Raw genomic sequence first — 15,000 nt, 5'->3', positions numbered from 1 at the left:
TAATTCTCGTATTAATTTTCAATAAGGAGAAAAAGCAAAGTTAGACTTTGTAAAAGTTTCGGTAAAAGTTTTTACAACTAAAAACAATTTACAAAGGAATTTTATTAAGTTAATCAAAAGAACGCTTATTTTCAGGGGGTCCAAATCCGCTGTGACACTCTCAACTCGGATCGTTCACCTCGGATTGACGTAAAAAAAAAAGATAAGGTGTCGAAAAAATTACCCTGGACCTAATCGTTAAGCTAACCTTGTTGAAATCGGGGCAAACGTAGAGTAGTTTTGGCTTAAAAAACCGTTTTTCGGTCGATCCGAGGTGAGGGATCAGAGTTGATGCCATCCGACGTTTGTACCTGGCCCCTCTTAAGCGTCAAGAATGCTTCAAGGGTGTAGCAAAGTTGCTAAGAGGGAGGGAAAGGTTGGTTACCACACATTTAATAGCACGAGTTTGGAAAAAGTCTTGATCCAGGTAACGTTTTTGCAGTATACCTTTGAAGAGGTTGACGTTGTGAAAAAATGCGGCACTTTTAAATGCATGGCCGAAAAAACATTTATGTAGCAGACTACTATCTGTAATTCATCTCCAAAACTTTCTCTAAACTGCAGTCACAATGGTAACAGAAATTGCGTTGACTGTCTAACCTTGCACTGTGCTTGTCCTGTTTCTGGGCAGCTGTAGAATAATCGTCCCTGTAACAAAAAAACAAATGAAACAAGCACAACAGCTATGTTTATGTATGATCCCAGATCCTAAGCCGTTTCTAATCTTTAATAAATACAAGAAAAGAGGGCAAGGAAGATATAGGATTTTGTGATTTATAATTAGTGTATAACTTATATCAAACATCAGCTACATGTATTTTCTTTCGATTTGCGTCTGTGGAAGATGAGAGTTAACTTGTGCTTTTCCTTTAACCAAGTGATGCCGCAGTCATACCAGTCTCCTCCCCAAAGTTGAAAAAATGGATAAGAGAGTATGATGCTAATGCACGCACTGCAAGTGCCACCAACAAAGGCATTTCTAGTTTGCAGAGCTTAATTGAATGCAAGACTTCATCTGCTTGTTGATACACCTTAGTATCTTTCAGAGAAGCCAATCATAAAATTAGTTAAGCCCTCAATACTCAATACTCAGTTTGGCAACAGGCGAACAGGCTTGAATGGGACTCAAACCTATTACTGAGTGCTCAAGCTATCAAACCATCTCAGAGTATGTCAATTGAGATTCTTTCAGCAACATGTAAAGCGTATGAGAAAATACATGGGATAATGGCTGCGGCCGCACTTGGGTACTTCACTGGGTTATATCAAATTAGTTAATTGATATAAACTCGTTTAAACAAATTATGAATGCGGCCGCGTCTCTTTGGTGTTAGGGAGCTTTAGCAGCGGCAACGGCGACGGCAATGGAGTAGTTGCGAAGTGATTACAATTTCGCGAATGGTCCTTATTGGAGTTGAGCCTGCAGGCACATTTTCTTTAGTTTAAAACTACATGCAAAAGAGGCTTAAGGGTCGATTCTATACAAAATAATCCCCTTTAGCCTCGTCCATGTGGCAAAACCGCTGATAACGTCGACAATCTGCCAATTTCTTCAAACCAGTGCTGGTCTCGAGGGTAAACCTAAACTTGAGGACAATTTCGACGGCGATGAATAAGGTTCTCTCGTCTACGCAAAATTAGCAGCATGTTACACAAAGAAGCAATAGAAACCTGCGTAGACTGCATCAGATGAAACAAGGACCGCCCGAGCATAGAATGCGTTGTAATTAGCGTATAAAGAAGAAAAGTAGAGCAACTGATAACATGATCTCTCATGTCCGGAATTGCTCATGTTATTACGTCGTATCACTTGCGTTAAACCTTTCAAGTCCTGCAAGTCCGGCCACTATCAAAAATTAACGCTGCTTCTTCTCCTTTTAACCGGGTTAAGTTCAGGGATTTTTTTACCGAGTAATTTAAAGTTTAACCTGGTTGACTAACTAAGTGCGGCCGCAGCCAAATATAAGTTGCAGGTTAAATTTTATTTCAAGTCAATTTGCTTCAACCTCGGTCAATTTATTTTAAACTAGGTCAGCTTGTTTCAACCTGGGTTAAATGGTTTTAACCTAGCTTGAAATTGAAAGAAGTAAAGATCAACGAAAATCCAACAGTTATTAAAAAGTATGTGTATAGAGTGGTTTTCAATTGAGTGTCGAAAGTAATTAGTGAATTGCTTTGGTTTATGATTACTTCACTCGGTGATTGGTTCAAGGTTCTCGTGCCACACAACACAACCAATCAGAAGTAAACCAAAACCAATCATGGCTCGTGCGTGCACATTTTCCCGCCCTTTGTGTCGGCTACTTGTAATTACTTCGAGTTTTGATTGGTTTACTGGATTGTCTCCATCGTTTTTGATTGGCCAAAGTAATTACTTTGGTTTTGGTTTTACGACACTCAATTGAAAATTGCTCTATTTGTAAGTAAATTGGTCCTGGAAATAAGTGGATGAATTTAGCTTCAAATTTTCACGAGTTACATGTAGTTATAAAAAGCCAATGGTTGTCAAGTCTAAGCACTGATTTTTATTGGTTAGCATAAAGGTTGGAGTCAGGCACAATGTGCATGATAACTGATTATGCTATCCAATGGATAGTGATTTATCCGGTGAACAACTGGGGCCAGATGATTAACCAGACACAGGCTTACAGTACAACACTTGCCTTGTTGGGACCCTCCTTCCTTACTGCCCTCAAACGCGCCTGACCTAATTCATACAATACTAGTGCATTAAAATCATCGTAAGCAACAAACAATTCATTTTATCGACACAAACACTTGGGATATTAAGGAGCAGGGTTACAGCAGTGATGACAGAACTCAATGGCCACAATGTGGCCACAGTACTGTATAAACGGGATTGTATCACTGTGCTTACCTACATGTACATTGTATATACGGTCGAGTCTTTTGATTCTTACTATAAGTGAAGCAATTTTGGAAACTTGTTGAAAACTTTAAGAAAACATGTGGAAACATGGAAACTAAACAACCCCAAAATTGACTTGATTGGTCCAGGACGTGGAGGGCAACTTTTGCGACGATTTTGACAACCACATATAATTATACTGAGAGAAAAAACAAAATATGTTTAGTGGCTCACTTTAGACAAACTTAAATATGATTTAGACAAGGAAAGGTTATTACCATGAGAGCAACTGGGACCATCTGATCTCTGGTTATCGCCTGCAGGGACAAAAACTCAACTAAGGTTCACATACTGTAACCAAAACAACACGAATGGATTACAATCATACCACGGCACTCATGATTGTAGAACAGTTCCGAAAACTCATTAACAATTAAATAGCCCATTGACCTGTCAAATCATCGACAATCACTGGACAATGCATCACATGTGGTGAGTTAATATCGATAACACCTCCTCCTTATTAGTATGTGGTGTCTAACCATTTGTGGAAGTCATCACAAAGGCAGCACTTTCTCCTCAGTTACTTTAAGAGTGTTGGTCCAGCTGGGGTGGTGCGTGGTAGCTGAAGCTAGTATTGTAAGTAATGCCAGTAGTGTAATAGGTAAAAAACAAAAAAACGTTGCTTTCCTTGATGTCTCCAACATAGGATACTATGACATGTTGGCCCAGAAAAAGACCTTTAGATACCCGGCATTGGTGAAACCCACTTCGGACCAGTTTGCACTGTCTCACAAATAATACGATGCAAATATCCTGAATAGATGAAACCAATGTTGAATCACAATCAGTTTTAAAATACCTTGTTCATGAGTGCCAAAGCCTGATACGTCAACTTTCTGAAGGCAACCATGATAAGCTTGAGCCAGCTCAAACAACACAATATTCAGGTGTTCTATGAAAAGAAAAGAAATGATTTGAAAAACCCATCTCTAAAATGCATGTGTAGTTTGTTTTTGGGATATGAGCAGCTTAAGCCAAAATTTGCAAGGCTTTGCCTGTTGCCTGTTTACGTCACAGAAATGACCGAATCTTTTTCAGCAACAGCTGGTGTTTGATATGGTATCATAACATTGCTGTTAAGTGATAAAGTGTTGTAGTGTCAATCCTTCTGATAAGAATGTTTCTTTCAAGTGTTGAAACTGGTTTGAGCCACTTTAAAAGGAGATCTAGATGATTCAGAACACTGGGTATCTGCAAGTTTGTAAGGGACTAACAATCTGTTTGAAGTATAGCACCAGGTCCTCAAATTAATAGTGTTTGCCTCCCTACCACATTAAACGTAAATTGCACATGGTATGATTTATTGGCAGGATAAAAATTATTTCAGGGTCCCTGACACGCCATACTTCAAACAAAGAAATATAATGTTAAATGTATTTTCCAGCACTTGGAACCTTTTTTTTTACCCAATTATCATATAATTCGAACAAGGATTGCAAAACATACCGTAATTGGTACTAATACAAGAAAAATTAAATGGCCAGGAGAGGTGATAGAAACCGTAGGGCTTATGAAGGATCAGGTTTCGTATTAACAAGTCATACTTAGATTAACATGTATGTACTATATTTTAGGATGACAGCTATGAAGAAATTAATACTTATTAATTAACCCATTGATCCCTGGGAGCAAGACAGATTTAACAGATTTTACTCTGTCTAATGCCAGACAATTTCACTTGACAACTGGGGGCATCCTAGGGCACCTGATCAGTCAATGCATTAACCAGTAAAATAACTATGTCCCCTCCAATAACCCATTGACCCTTGGGAGTATTAGACTTAACAGAATTTCCTCTGTCTAATGTCAGATGATTTTAATTGTCAACTGGGGGCATCCTAGGGCACCTGAGGGAGGAGTCAATGGGTTAAACAGTCAAACACTTTGTCCCCTTCACTAACCCATTGACCCATGGGAGTGAGACCTAACAGATTTACTCTTTCTAACCCCAGACTATTCTCACTGAAAATTAAATAGCTGATCAGGAAACAAGGTCTGTAAAATGTTCTGCGGTCCCAAGGGATGCATAAATGCAATGCAAGCTCCCTCGATAAATAGATGAGACCATGTGGTTTTGGTCGAGACTTATCAAGGTCCACCCCACCCACCTGCCCTGGTGTTGGTTAACAACTCCGCTTACCCCTACAGCTATCTTCGCTGTCTACCTCTTATCAAGTTGCAATCCGCAGATCTCCTTCCCATATCTTAGTTTCACAATGTGTTAATATTGTTAGACAGTGAGGATAAAGTACAATTTTATTTGTAAACTGGGGTCATCCTGGGGCACCTGAGGAGCGAATGGGTTAAGTAACAGAACAAGAACCAAAATTTTAGGCCTTAGAACAATAGGGAAAGTTGTCTGATATACAGCTTCTACACAGTGGCAAATAGAAGGAATGAGCATAATATGGCTATCGATTTGATTGTCCTTAAAAACCTTATTAAATTTGGGAGGGAGTGTAGAGTTCCTGAACATGAACAGACTTGGACTAGTTAAGAGTGGCAGAGCTGTATTGATTGTTAGAGAGCCTATTCAAGGGCCCCCCTTATCATCAATGGCGTGCTTACGTAGGGCTACATGGTATACAAACCTCTTAAAGCAGCCTTGAACACCTGCCTATATTGCATAACATTCTCAAATGTCACAGGCACAGTGACATGACGAGTTGGTGTGATAGCACCATCACATTCCCCTGCTGATGAAAAGGACAACTCACCAGCCATGCTACGCTGTTAAAAGGAAAATACAGTTGACACGAATGCAAAGAACAATGTAAGTTAGAGTGTAAAACACCTTCACTTCAAATAATTGAATGTCCTTTCTGAAAAAAGTATGGTACATAGGGTTTATGCTGGATTTTGTAAATAAAATTTCAGGAGTATTCAAGATGTTTTCAAGGAGTGTTTGTAAGACGATTTCCATGCCATACAATGTAAATTGTGTTTCAGTGTTTTCTTTGCTGAAAAAGACTACCTTAACATTCTTTCCCACGTCCTGCAAGTTAACTGTACGCATGGCCATTTTAATCTTTGCATTTTGTCAAATAAATTTGGGCTCAATTTTTGAAATGTCTCTTAAACTTAGTATGATGCAATCTCAACAATTTTCACCCAAGCAAACGTTCAAGGAGTTTCCCAGCAGGTTTCCACCAAATCCTTATTTTCAAGGGCTTTTCATGCACCCTTTAAGTCCAAAATTAAATCCCAGGGCTTTTCAAGGACTTCAAGGAGTAGCACGAACCCTAAGTACAAACCCCCACCTATTGAAAGACAGGTAGCAACTATCCTGCATCCCTGCAGAACTAAACTGCGATGGCACTAAAGGTAGCTGCACAAAATTACAGTTGTCTTATCCACTTGGTTGACCTGGTGGTATAAACATCAATAGCTTAGGGCCATAAGAGGGTTATCAATCACATAAACTGTACATAGAAAAGACCAGTCCATGCACTCACCTCTCCAGAGATGGCCTCAGCCATAGAACTCAGTGCTTTGAGTGGCTTGTGAACACGAGACTCCTGTCCCACATGAGACCATACATGATGATTCTTGGACAAGTTACGCGTTAACCCCACTCCCCTGAAATCAATGCGCTGACATGAATCGATTTCCAAAGAATAATCCTTGTGTTTGTCACCACCGTTTTTATCAACAGTAGGTCTTCCATTCCCACTTTTGGCAGTTGCTTCATGGAAGGCAGTTGACCGTGCTTCGTTCTCAGGGTCATCCTGACCTTCAGTTGGATTAGAGAGTAAGGGAGCTCTTCTGCACTGTAAACAACAATAATTTTTATTACAATCGAAGGTAAATAAACTTCACAAACAAAACTAATGCCAGCTTCAAATGCATCTTTCATAGACCTTGTGGCAGTTTTCCTTTTGGCATCACCACAATGATCCGTTACCCTGTACTATCACTACGTGCACCTTAAGGACGGTGCCTATACCATTGTTATTGCGCATTGCGTATTTCTTGCGTGGTTTAAAACTATCCGGAGAAAGTAGATCTTAGTACTAAGTACTCTTGGTATCCAAAAAGAAAATTAGGGGTAACCATGCATTTTTGAGAGATAATTACATGTAAGCTTCAATTCGAGAAAGAAAAATGAAAAATGCGTGGTTACCCCCAATTTTCTTTTTGGATTTCAATAACACTTGTTAAGATCTACATTAATTTTCCTGCATAATCACACACAGGGGCAAAAATATCTTCAATTAGTAGGCACCGTCCTTAAACACAAAACAATTAATACTGTATCTGACGTATCAGATTGACACACACGCACTGACACAGAACCAATCTCGTCTCCAGAGTGCAGATTTCTGGCACTTGGTTGTCTTGGTTGTCAACAAATACAAAAATGGACCTTCACTACCACTGCGTATAAATTGGAAGTGGTCAGAGTCCGTGTTCTTGGTGCTGACCAAAAGAAAAGTGGACTCTGGGGATGAGATTGACACAGAACATGTGCACTTTCTAACACTTTCACACTTAGCCACAAAAGATGTGTGCTGTATTATTTTGTAAAATAATAAGAAGGCTGTGACTAAAAGTGGGATGGGGACGTGGGACTTGGGTCGTGGGGACTCGGGGACGTGGGGACTCGGGGAGGTGGGGACGTGGGGACGTGGGGACTTGGGGACTCGGGGACTCGGGGACTCGGGGACGTGGGGACTCGGGGACTCGGGGACTCGGAGACTCGGGGACGCGGGAACGTGGGGACGTGGGGACTGGGGGACTCGGGGACGTGGGGACGTGGGGACGTTGGGACGTGGGGACGTGGGGACGTGGAGACTCGGGTACTCGGGGACGTGTGAGCCTGGGGATGTGGGGACGCGGCGACACATTTTCGAAGTATAGAATTTCAGAAATGGCCAGCTAAATACACAGCGAAATTCAAAAATTGGATTCTCGAAAAGTCATTCTTGCCACTTGTCACAGAGCTCGAATGTGAAACAAAGCAGAAGACCTAATGGCCCATTGCTGACACTGCAGCTGAAATTTCAGCGTTTTTTGTTGTTGTTGCTCACAAACTTGAGCCTTATGACTCCTCTGTAACTGAAGTTTAAATACCGTGCCAATGTCCTTGTTGGCGGCATTGTGACTGCATCTTTCCTGGCGCTTGTTCAATTTGTTACCTTTGATTCGGGTTGTCACCGTTGATGTTGTCGAAAATGTTCGTCATCAGAGGGCCAGAAGCCCCCCAGGAGGGGGAGGGGGGTACTGCCATATATGAGCTATATAGGTATGTGCCGCTGTGAAGGGTATGGTTTTCAAGCAGTTTGCTCTAGGATAGGATACATAAATCAGAGCGTTTGTTTCTAGAATATAATTTTTCACGGAACTGACCAGTTGGTTGAAGATTTTATCTAGACTAAGGAAAGTTGATAAAACCAAATTTTTGTATACTACTTCTCCACCGAAACAGCACCACAGTTTCTTTAGAAACTACCGCCTTCAAGTATAAATAAATCATTTTTTGATAGAGAAACGATTGTGGTATAGGTTTTGCCTTGGTTAGACTGTGCTAGTGACCTCAGTAGTTTCTGAAAAACAGTTACTCTAGGATAGGGAGGGTTTGGGGAGTTTACTCTGGTACTAGGTAGCAAAATTCACCTGAACCAGCTCTGGTTTAGGCTAAGGGTTCCAAGGTCCTAGCGGCACATCCCCCACCCAGAAATTCCTAAAGTACCGTCCCCGGGCCAGAAGCTAAATAACGCTTCTGTGTGTTAAGGCTTGACCAAGCGAATAAGTTGGCATATTTTTGTTTTACGAGGAAACATTTATCCAATCGACGTTAACTTGAAATCTGCATACTTTGCTTTCTACTCCCTCTTTCATCTGAAATGTGTCATATGCCCATCTTAATGGCAACGGTAAATCAAAATTAAAAGAAAAAAAAAGGTCAAATCACATAGAGGTCACAATAAAAATGAACGATATCACATTGATAGGTATAATTATACGTTAATGGTAGTTTTAAGCAGTTTCAAGCAAAACTTTGTCGGAATTTTTTAGGGTAAACGTTCCCCCAATCTCAAAAACAAGCGTTATGACGTCTTCAGTCAAGAAATGTGACGTGACAGACAACTACGAGTGAAATGCATAATTTAGGATGCAGAAAGTGGAAGTACTTTTAAATGTTCAAGCCTCGATATACTTAGGGAATTGTAAAATGATCTGAGAAATGGTCATACCAACGTTTCGTTCATGTTGCCTATGTCAAATAAGGACTTAATGCAAAAAAAAATTGTCCCTTCGTTTTACCTAAATTACTCCACTATGTAACTTGATAGTAGTATAATGAAAGTCACCTTTTTATGAAGACGAGTAATAAACTATACTATATATATTTACTAGACCTCTGTTTCACATCATACAAACGAGGAACTTAAACCGGGGTACAACGCAGTTACGATCAACAGACGAAGATTTTGTGAAATATGATGAAAAGTTAAACAAATGGTAAAAATGCGTCCCCACGTCCCCACGTCCCCACGTCCCCGAGTCCCCACGTCCCCACGTCCCCGAGTCCCCACGTCCCCACGTCCCCGAGTCCCCACGTCCCCACGTCCCCACGTCCCCGAGTCCCCACGTCCCAAGTCCCACGTCCCACGTCCCACGTCCCAGTCCCACGTCCCCGTCCCACTTTTAGTCACAGCCTAATAAGAGGGTAGTATGCACACTCTCATTGGTCAATAGCTGTGTTTAGATGAGAGTATGTAAACACGGCTGTGACATCACATGACTTTTGATTGGTTATGTGTTGTCAGACATGCTCATTTTGATTCGCTGGTCGGAAATATGAGCGTGTATCAAGAAAATCCGTTTCAATCAAGAAGTAAAAAAAACCAGGATTTCCTTCACTTGCCGAAATTATTTTTGAGGAATATTTTATAAAAGCGATAGAGGACTTTTTTCTGTGTTTACATAACCCCATCTTAACACTCAGGAAGTTGTGAGAATTCAAGACAGTTATGCAAACCCTCAACTCAGGTTTGCATAACTGTGTCAAATTCTTTCAACTCCCCCCTCATATTTAGATGAGGCTATGTACATGTAAACACAGAAAAAGTCCGCTATTACTTTAAATAAAATGCACAAATGATCCAAGATCTGACATGTTGTTTTTGAGCACTTAGATTAAATTATTTTACCCTCAGTTAAGACTAGAGGCATCACAAAATTTTAAAATTTACTGCAAGAACATGATGCAATGCTTACACCAATATGGTACACCATGAATATCCCACTTGTAATAGACACTCACTTGAAAAAATGAAAGCCTCCTTATTTTTCACTACCGGTATATCACAAAAGCATTGAAGCTCACCAAAGTACCGGCAAATTAGCATTCAATTAATACAGTATTGTTAGCATAATCAAATAATCACAAACATCAAGAGCTCACCAGCTGTGGAACTCTTTGAACAAAACCAGTCTGCGTCTGGGGGCACATCTGCTCTGGCACTTGGCTACTATTTATATTTCCTTCTGTTGATGACAAAGCTATGCTGTAACTGGTAGGAAATCCCTCTACCATGAGTGAGCAAGGAGAAACTTGATTTGAGTCTTGCCACTCATTTAGGCCAAACAACGGAGCTTTCTGAGCACTTGATGATGCTAAATCAGAAAAAAATAACACAAAACATAATATTATATGGTAAGGAAGGGAAATGAGGATGATTTTACTTTTGATAGCACTAAAAGGGCAACAAATTGTCAGAGCTCCAGCATTTAAAATTATTGTTTATAGAGGATGTAAATTTTCTAAATAACTCCAAAAGAAATTTATGATTTTCAACACAAAATTGTCACAGATCACCAAGAACTAGCAGAGCAGAAATAACTGGGAAAAGGAAAAAATCTTCATTGGGAGACTGGACAGTGTGGAAAAAACTTGCAAATTGGAAAGGTTATACATGTATGAAAATAATTAAATACATGCACTTTTATTTTTGTCCACATGCGTGTAGTATTACCCAAACCAAAATAAGTTGCAAATGAATTGAATTGCTTGCTCAAGTTCTTACGTGTATTGAAGAGACATATCCCTAAAAGATGCATAATTATATTGGGTCTTACACACAACACTGCTTTGAAGTATGAAAGTGAGAAGAAACTTGATGAGAAAGGCTTATAGTAGGGGTCTTCTCTTATTTTTGTACCAGCCTTTGCCAGCAGTTATCAATTGCTTGTAGCTGGTAAGTTATATTAGTGTTGTAAAAAATGTTTACATTTTTGGAAGTAATATTAATTTAGTAATAAGTCATGCTACAGCTGTATTAATGATACATGTAAGTAATGATAGTGTTTGCAATAAGAAAAAAGAAGCCTGAGCCCAAAGCTTTTTCATCAGTGCTTTAGTTGGTTGGTTCCTTGACTATGAAATGGAAGCTCTCTAAATATCAGCTCACATGCTAGCCATGGTCAACTGTGAGTAAGCACATATACATGTAGTCAACTTGAGAACTTTATATGTTACTTCGTCATGTAGCACTGTGCTTTAGTTCTTTTCTTTACCTAGACTGGATTGATTATGCAATTTCCATTGCATGGGGACCATTTGCAAAGATGACAAATTGCCAGGTGCCCTTTTAACTGTATCACTGACAACTGAACCTTTCCATGAGTGTCCTTGTCCTGTTTTCACCTGAGAAATCAAGGGTCTTGTCATTTAATTAACAATTAGATTATGAACACTGTACCTGCTGAGATAGTCTAGCAACCATTATCAACAGAGTTCCAACTGAGGAACCAAATGCTACATGCAATCAATGGAGAGCTGAGTACTCCCACAGATCAACAACTACTGTATTTGTAAGCATTAACAGCAATTTGACAGTTTATAAAAAAATAAAGCAAAAAGCAAGCAAACCATATTTCTACCCAACCTACTGTACACTAGATACTTGGACCACTGCATATTCTATTTGATTGTTCAGGATTGGTTGCATTAATTGCTTACAGTATTATTGCCTGCTTCATCAAGATGATCAATCATCTCATAGTCGCAGTTCAAACACATGACATTTTGTATTCTATCTGTCCAGAACAAACAGTCCATATACTAAATATACATTAACACATTATTACACTTTAATACAAACCTTTGTATATAACAAAGATTGTGCAAGCTGAAATTCTTTAGGTTTGCCTGCAAAACAGACCTCTTAATCTATGATCATTTAAATTGGATGACTTTATTTGCAGAACTAATTAAGGACTAATTAAATTTAAAACAAAACAGTTATGGCATGCCTTTTACTTACTGTTTGACTGTCAGAAGGAATCACTCGTGTCAAGCTTTCATCAGTCCCAAAAGAATGGGATACAGTTGAAAGACCGCTATCCTGTAAGATCTCATTGACATCCTCGACACACTTTGACTCAATGCATGAGGTACTCAAACGCGCAAAATTATGGAAGTGGTTGTCAGAAACATTTGCATCAGGAGACCTCTCCAAGTCATTTGTTTCTTGCCTTTCATTTGCAGAGAAGGCAGACCAAACTTTTTTTGGAGTACAAAGTCTGGAGTGGTCTATAGGCATTCTCTGGTTATTTGCCACAAGATCTTTTAAACTCCCTCTTGCATGTGCAAGGTTTGAGGACAATGAAATGCGCTGTTGTACAAGGTCTGAAACCGTGGATGGAGATTTCTGGGAGGAACAAAAATTTGATAAAGGTCGAGTAACTAAGGAGGCTTCCAGTGTTTTTGAGTCACATTCCTTACTAAACACAGCGTAGTGTTCCTCAACTCCACTCACAAAATCACACTCGTAGTTCCACTGTTGATTTGCACCGTGATCAAATAAAGAGTGCCTTGTGTTACTTTTGAAAAAATCAGGTGAATCTGGCATCAAATTTAGATTTAGGTCCACCAAATCACTTTCCACAAGATCTGGATACCATTCACACGATTGCCCTAAAATGTTGTCTGTAAAGCTTCTGAATTCACATGCATCCTTTACTAAAAGCTTCTTATCAATTACTTTTTCCAAGTTAGAGTGTTGAATGTTAGATCTTTCATATTCTGGAGCATGGGATGCTATATTTTTGCCTCCATAAGTACTTTTAGGCAGATGAGGACTATTTTTTGAAGAGGAGAAGAGAGCAAGGATTTCGCCAGTGGTGCGTTTACTCTCTGCAAAATCTTTGTGTTTAAGGCTTTCACTTCTTGTTGCATAGAAAGAATCTTTGATTGCAAGTCTTGGTGGGAGATGATTCTCCTTTCCTTCTGCTGATGATGGAACAGGTGAACTAAATAGCACTTTTTGGTGCTGCTGTCTGTGTCCTATCAAGCCAAACGGCTCTTTAGATTGACTCAGATTACTTTTTTTAATGCATTTGTCTTCTCCAGTAAGAGCAGTATACATATCAAAAAAGTCATTCTTATGTAGGCCTCTGTTTGCTGCAGAAGGCTGCAGAATGCTGCTCTCTTGTTTTGGCTGCAAAAAACAAGGAAACAGGAGTGCTTTATTATTGTTACGTATCATGTCTCATTCATTTTCTACAATCCCCATGGCAATCCCATACCTCAACCCTTGAGTATTGGCCATATTTCTGAAACATGTGAAATGAGAAAGTCAGAGCTTCCTTACATTATGAATAATTTCGATTGTAGGGTTGCTGACCAGGCCAGAGGTCAAGATATTGTTCACATTGTTTTAAGTGTTTTTATGAGCTTATGTAAATTGAGGTCCACAAGGAGTTGGGCAAATATCCAGCCATTATAGCCAAAGTAAAGTCAGTCAATAATTTACCAGGATTTTTTATTTTGTAAAAATTAAACAGATATATATTTTTTGTAACACAAAACGTATAGTCATACATGTGAGCAAGTTGCCTGTTGGGGCAGCTACATGTAACTGCACCACAGGATTATATCCATTACACAAACTTGCAGAACCAGCTATATAAAAAAGTCTGGGAGTTTGCATACAACTGTAAATTATCACAGTGTGTGAAAATCTGAAGAATGGCAATCCACAGATATAGGTTACTTTTAGAAGTCACAAAATTTTGAGACCAACACAAATTTGGTTGCCAAAGAATCCCACTTACGTCCAGGTTTGACCCTAATTAGCCCAATTTTGACATCCAACAAGAAGTGTCCCTTGAAGTATACGCATTTGCAATCTATTTCCGACAATAAGGTAAGGGTAAAGGTTGGCGTTATTTTTAGCTTTGGGTAAATGCAGCTGTTTATCCTTACTTGAAGAGCAGCATTTGAAAGACGCTTTGTGACGTAAATTGTCTGTATTCCGAGACACGAGTGATGTTGAAGTTGGGAAGAGGAGCAAGGGGACACTTCGTGACGCTCATTGAAATCCGCATGCATCTATTAGGGTCAAACCTGGGCATAATTATCCCAAGAATCCTTGGATATAGTTTGATTTTCAAGCAGACCTTGAATGAAAAAAATTATTTCAGGGTCTAAAGAAAAGCATTGGCCAAAAAACTGCATGTCAATCTTCTTTATAAATATTAAGCATTTTGCATTCTGTTATATCCCTATCGTCAACGTTAACTTGCAGGAGACCAGAAAATTACTGTTACCTTCTTAGCTTGTGGCTCAAGGCCTTGACTCAATGCAGGCCTTCTGTGCTTGATCAACCTTGTTGGCTGAAAATGTGAAACAGTTGGCATTTCACGTCATTTACACATACATGTATATACATTATTACATTAGAATGGACTCATCCCACAATTTGAATTTTTGGGAATGGCCGTGACTGAGTATATACAGTAGGCTGTGTTATTAACCCATTGATTCTTAGGAGGGGGACTTAATATTCTGTCTATAACCCCAGACAATTTTACTCATCAATGGGGGCAGTCCAGTGTGGTTCAGGGGTCAATGGGTTAAATATAGCTCTACCCTTGAGCACTTGGTATGTGTAATTCCTGGTTTAATGATGAGAAACCAAATGCAGGCCATCAGGAGATGAAAGTTAAAGTCAATGCATTCTTATCAACACTAACTGCAAAATAACATTGCAGCTGAACAGTGATAGCCTAGCTGTTCC

At 39.5% G+C, this 15,000-nt stretch overlaps 1 protein-coding gene across 2 annotated transcripts in view; it reads right to left on the bottom strand.

Moving 5' to 3' along the window:
* The window catches only part of LOC138032987 (5'-3' DNA helicase ZGRF1-like), a 70,543-nt gene that overhangs the window by 52,747 nt on the left and 2,796 nt on the right, over window positions 1-15,000 (bottom strand). For both annotated transcript variants that reach the window (XM_068880712.1, XM_068880713.1), the window contains exons 3-12: window positions 14,531-14,596; window positions 12,244-13,419; window positions 11,495-11,624; window positions 10,383-10,594; window positions 6,427-6,741; window positions 5,563-5,701; window positions 3,771-3,863; window positions 3,187-3,225; window positions 2,703-2,746; window positions 640-687 (exon numbers count right to left, since the gene is read on the bottom strand). In XM_068880712.1, the coding sequence (XP_068736813.1) occupies window positions 640-687; window positions 2,703-2,746; window positions 3,187-3,225; window positions 3,771-3,863; window positions 5,563-5,701; window positions 6,427-6,741; window positions 10,383-10,594; window positions 11,495-11,624; window positions 12,244-13,419; window positions 14,531-14,596 (2,262 nt within the window). The remainder of the gene's footprint in view (window positions 1-639; window positions 688-2,702; window positions 2,747-3,186; window positions 3,226-3,770; window positions 3,864-5,562; window positions 5,702-6,426; window positions 6,742-10,382; window positions 10,595-11,494; window positions 11,625-12,243; window positions 13,420-14,530; window positions 14,597-15,000) is intronic.

Source organism: Montipora capricornis, chromosome 14 (assembly GCF_036669925.1).
Source record: "Montipora capricornis isolate CH-2021 chromosome 14, ASM3666992v2, whole genome shotgun sequence".
Taxonomy (NCBI): domain Eukaryota; kingdom Metazoa; phylum Cnidaria; class Anthozoa; order Scleractinia; family Acroporidae; genus Montipora; species Montipora capricornis.
Note: the sequence above shows the minus strand (reverse complement) of the source record. Positions and strands in the feature narration are given on the sequence as shown.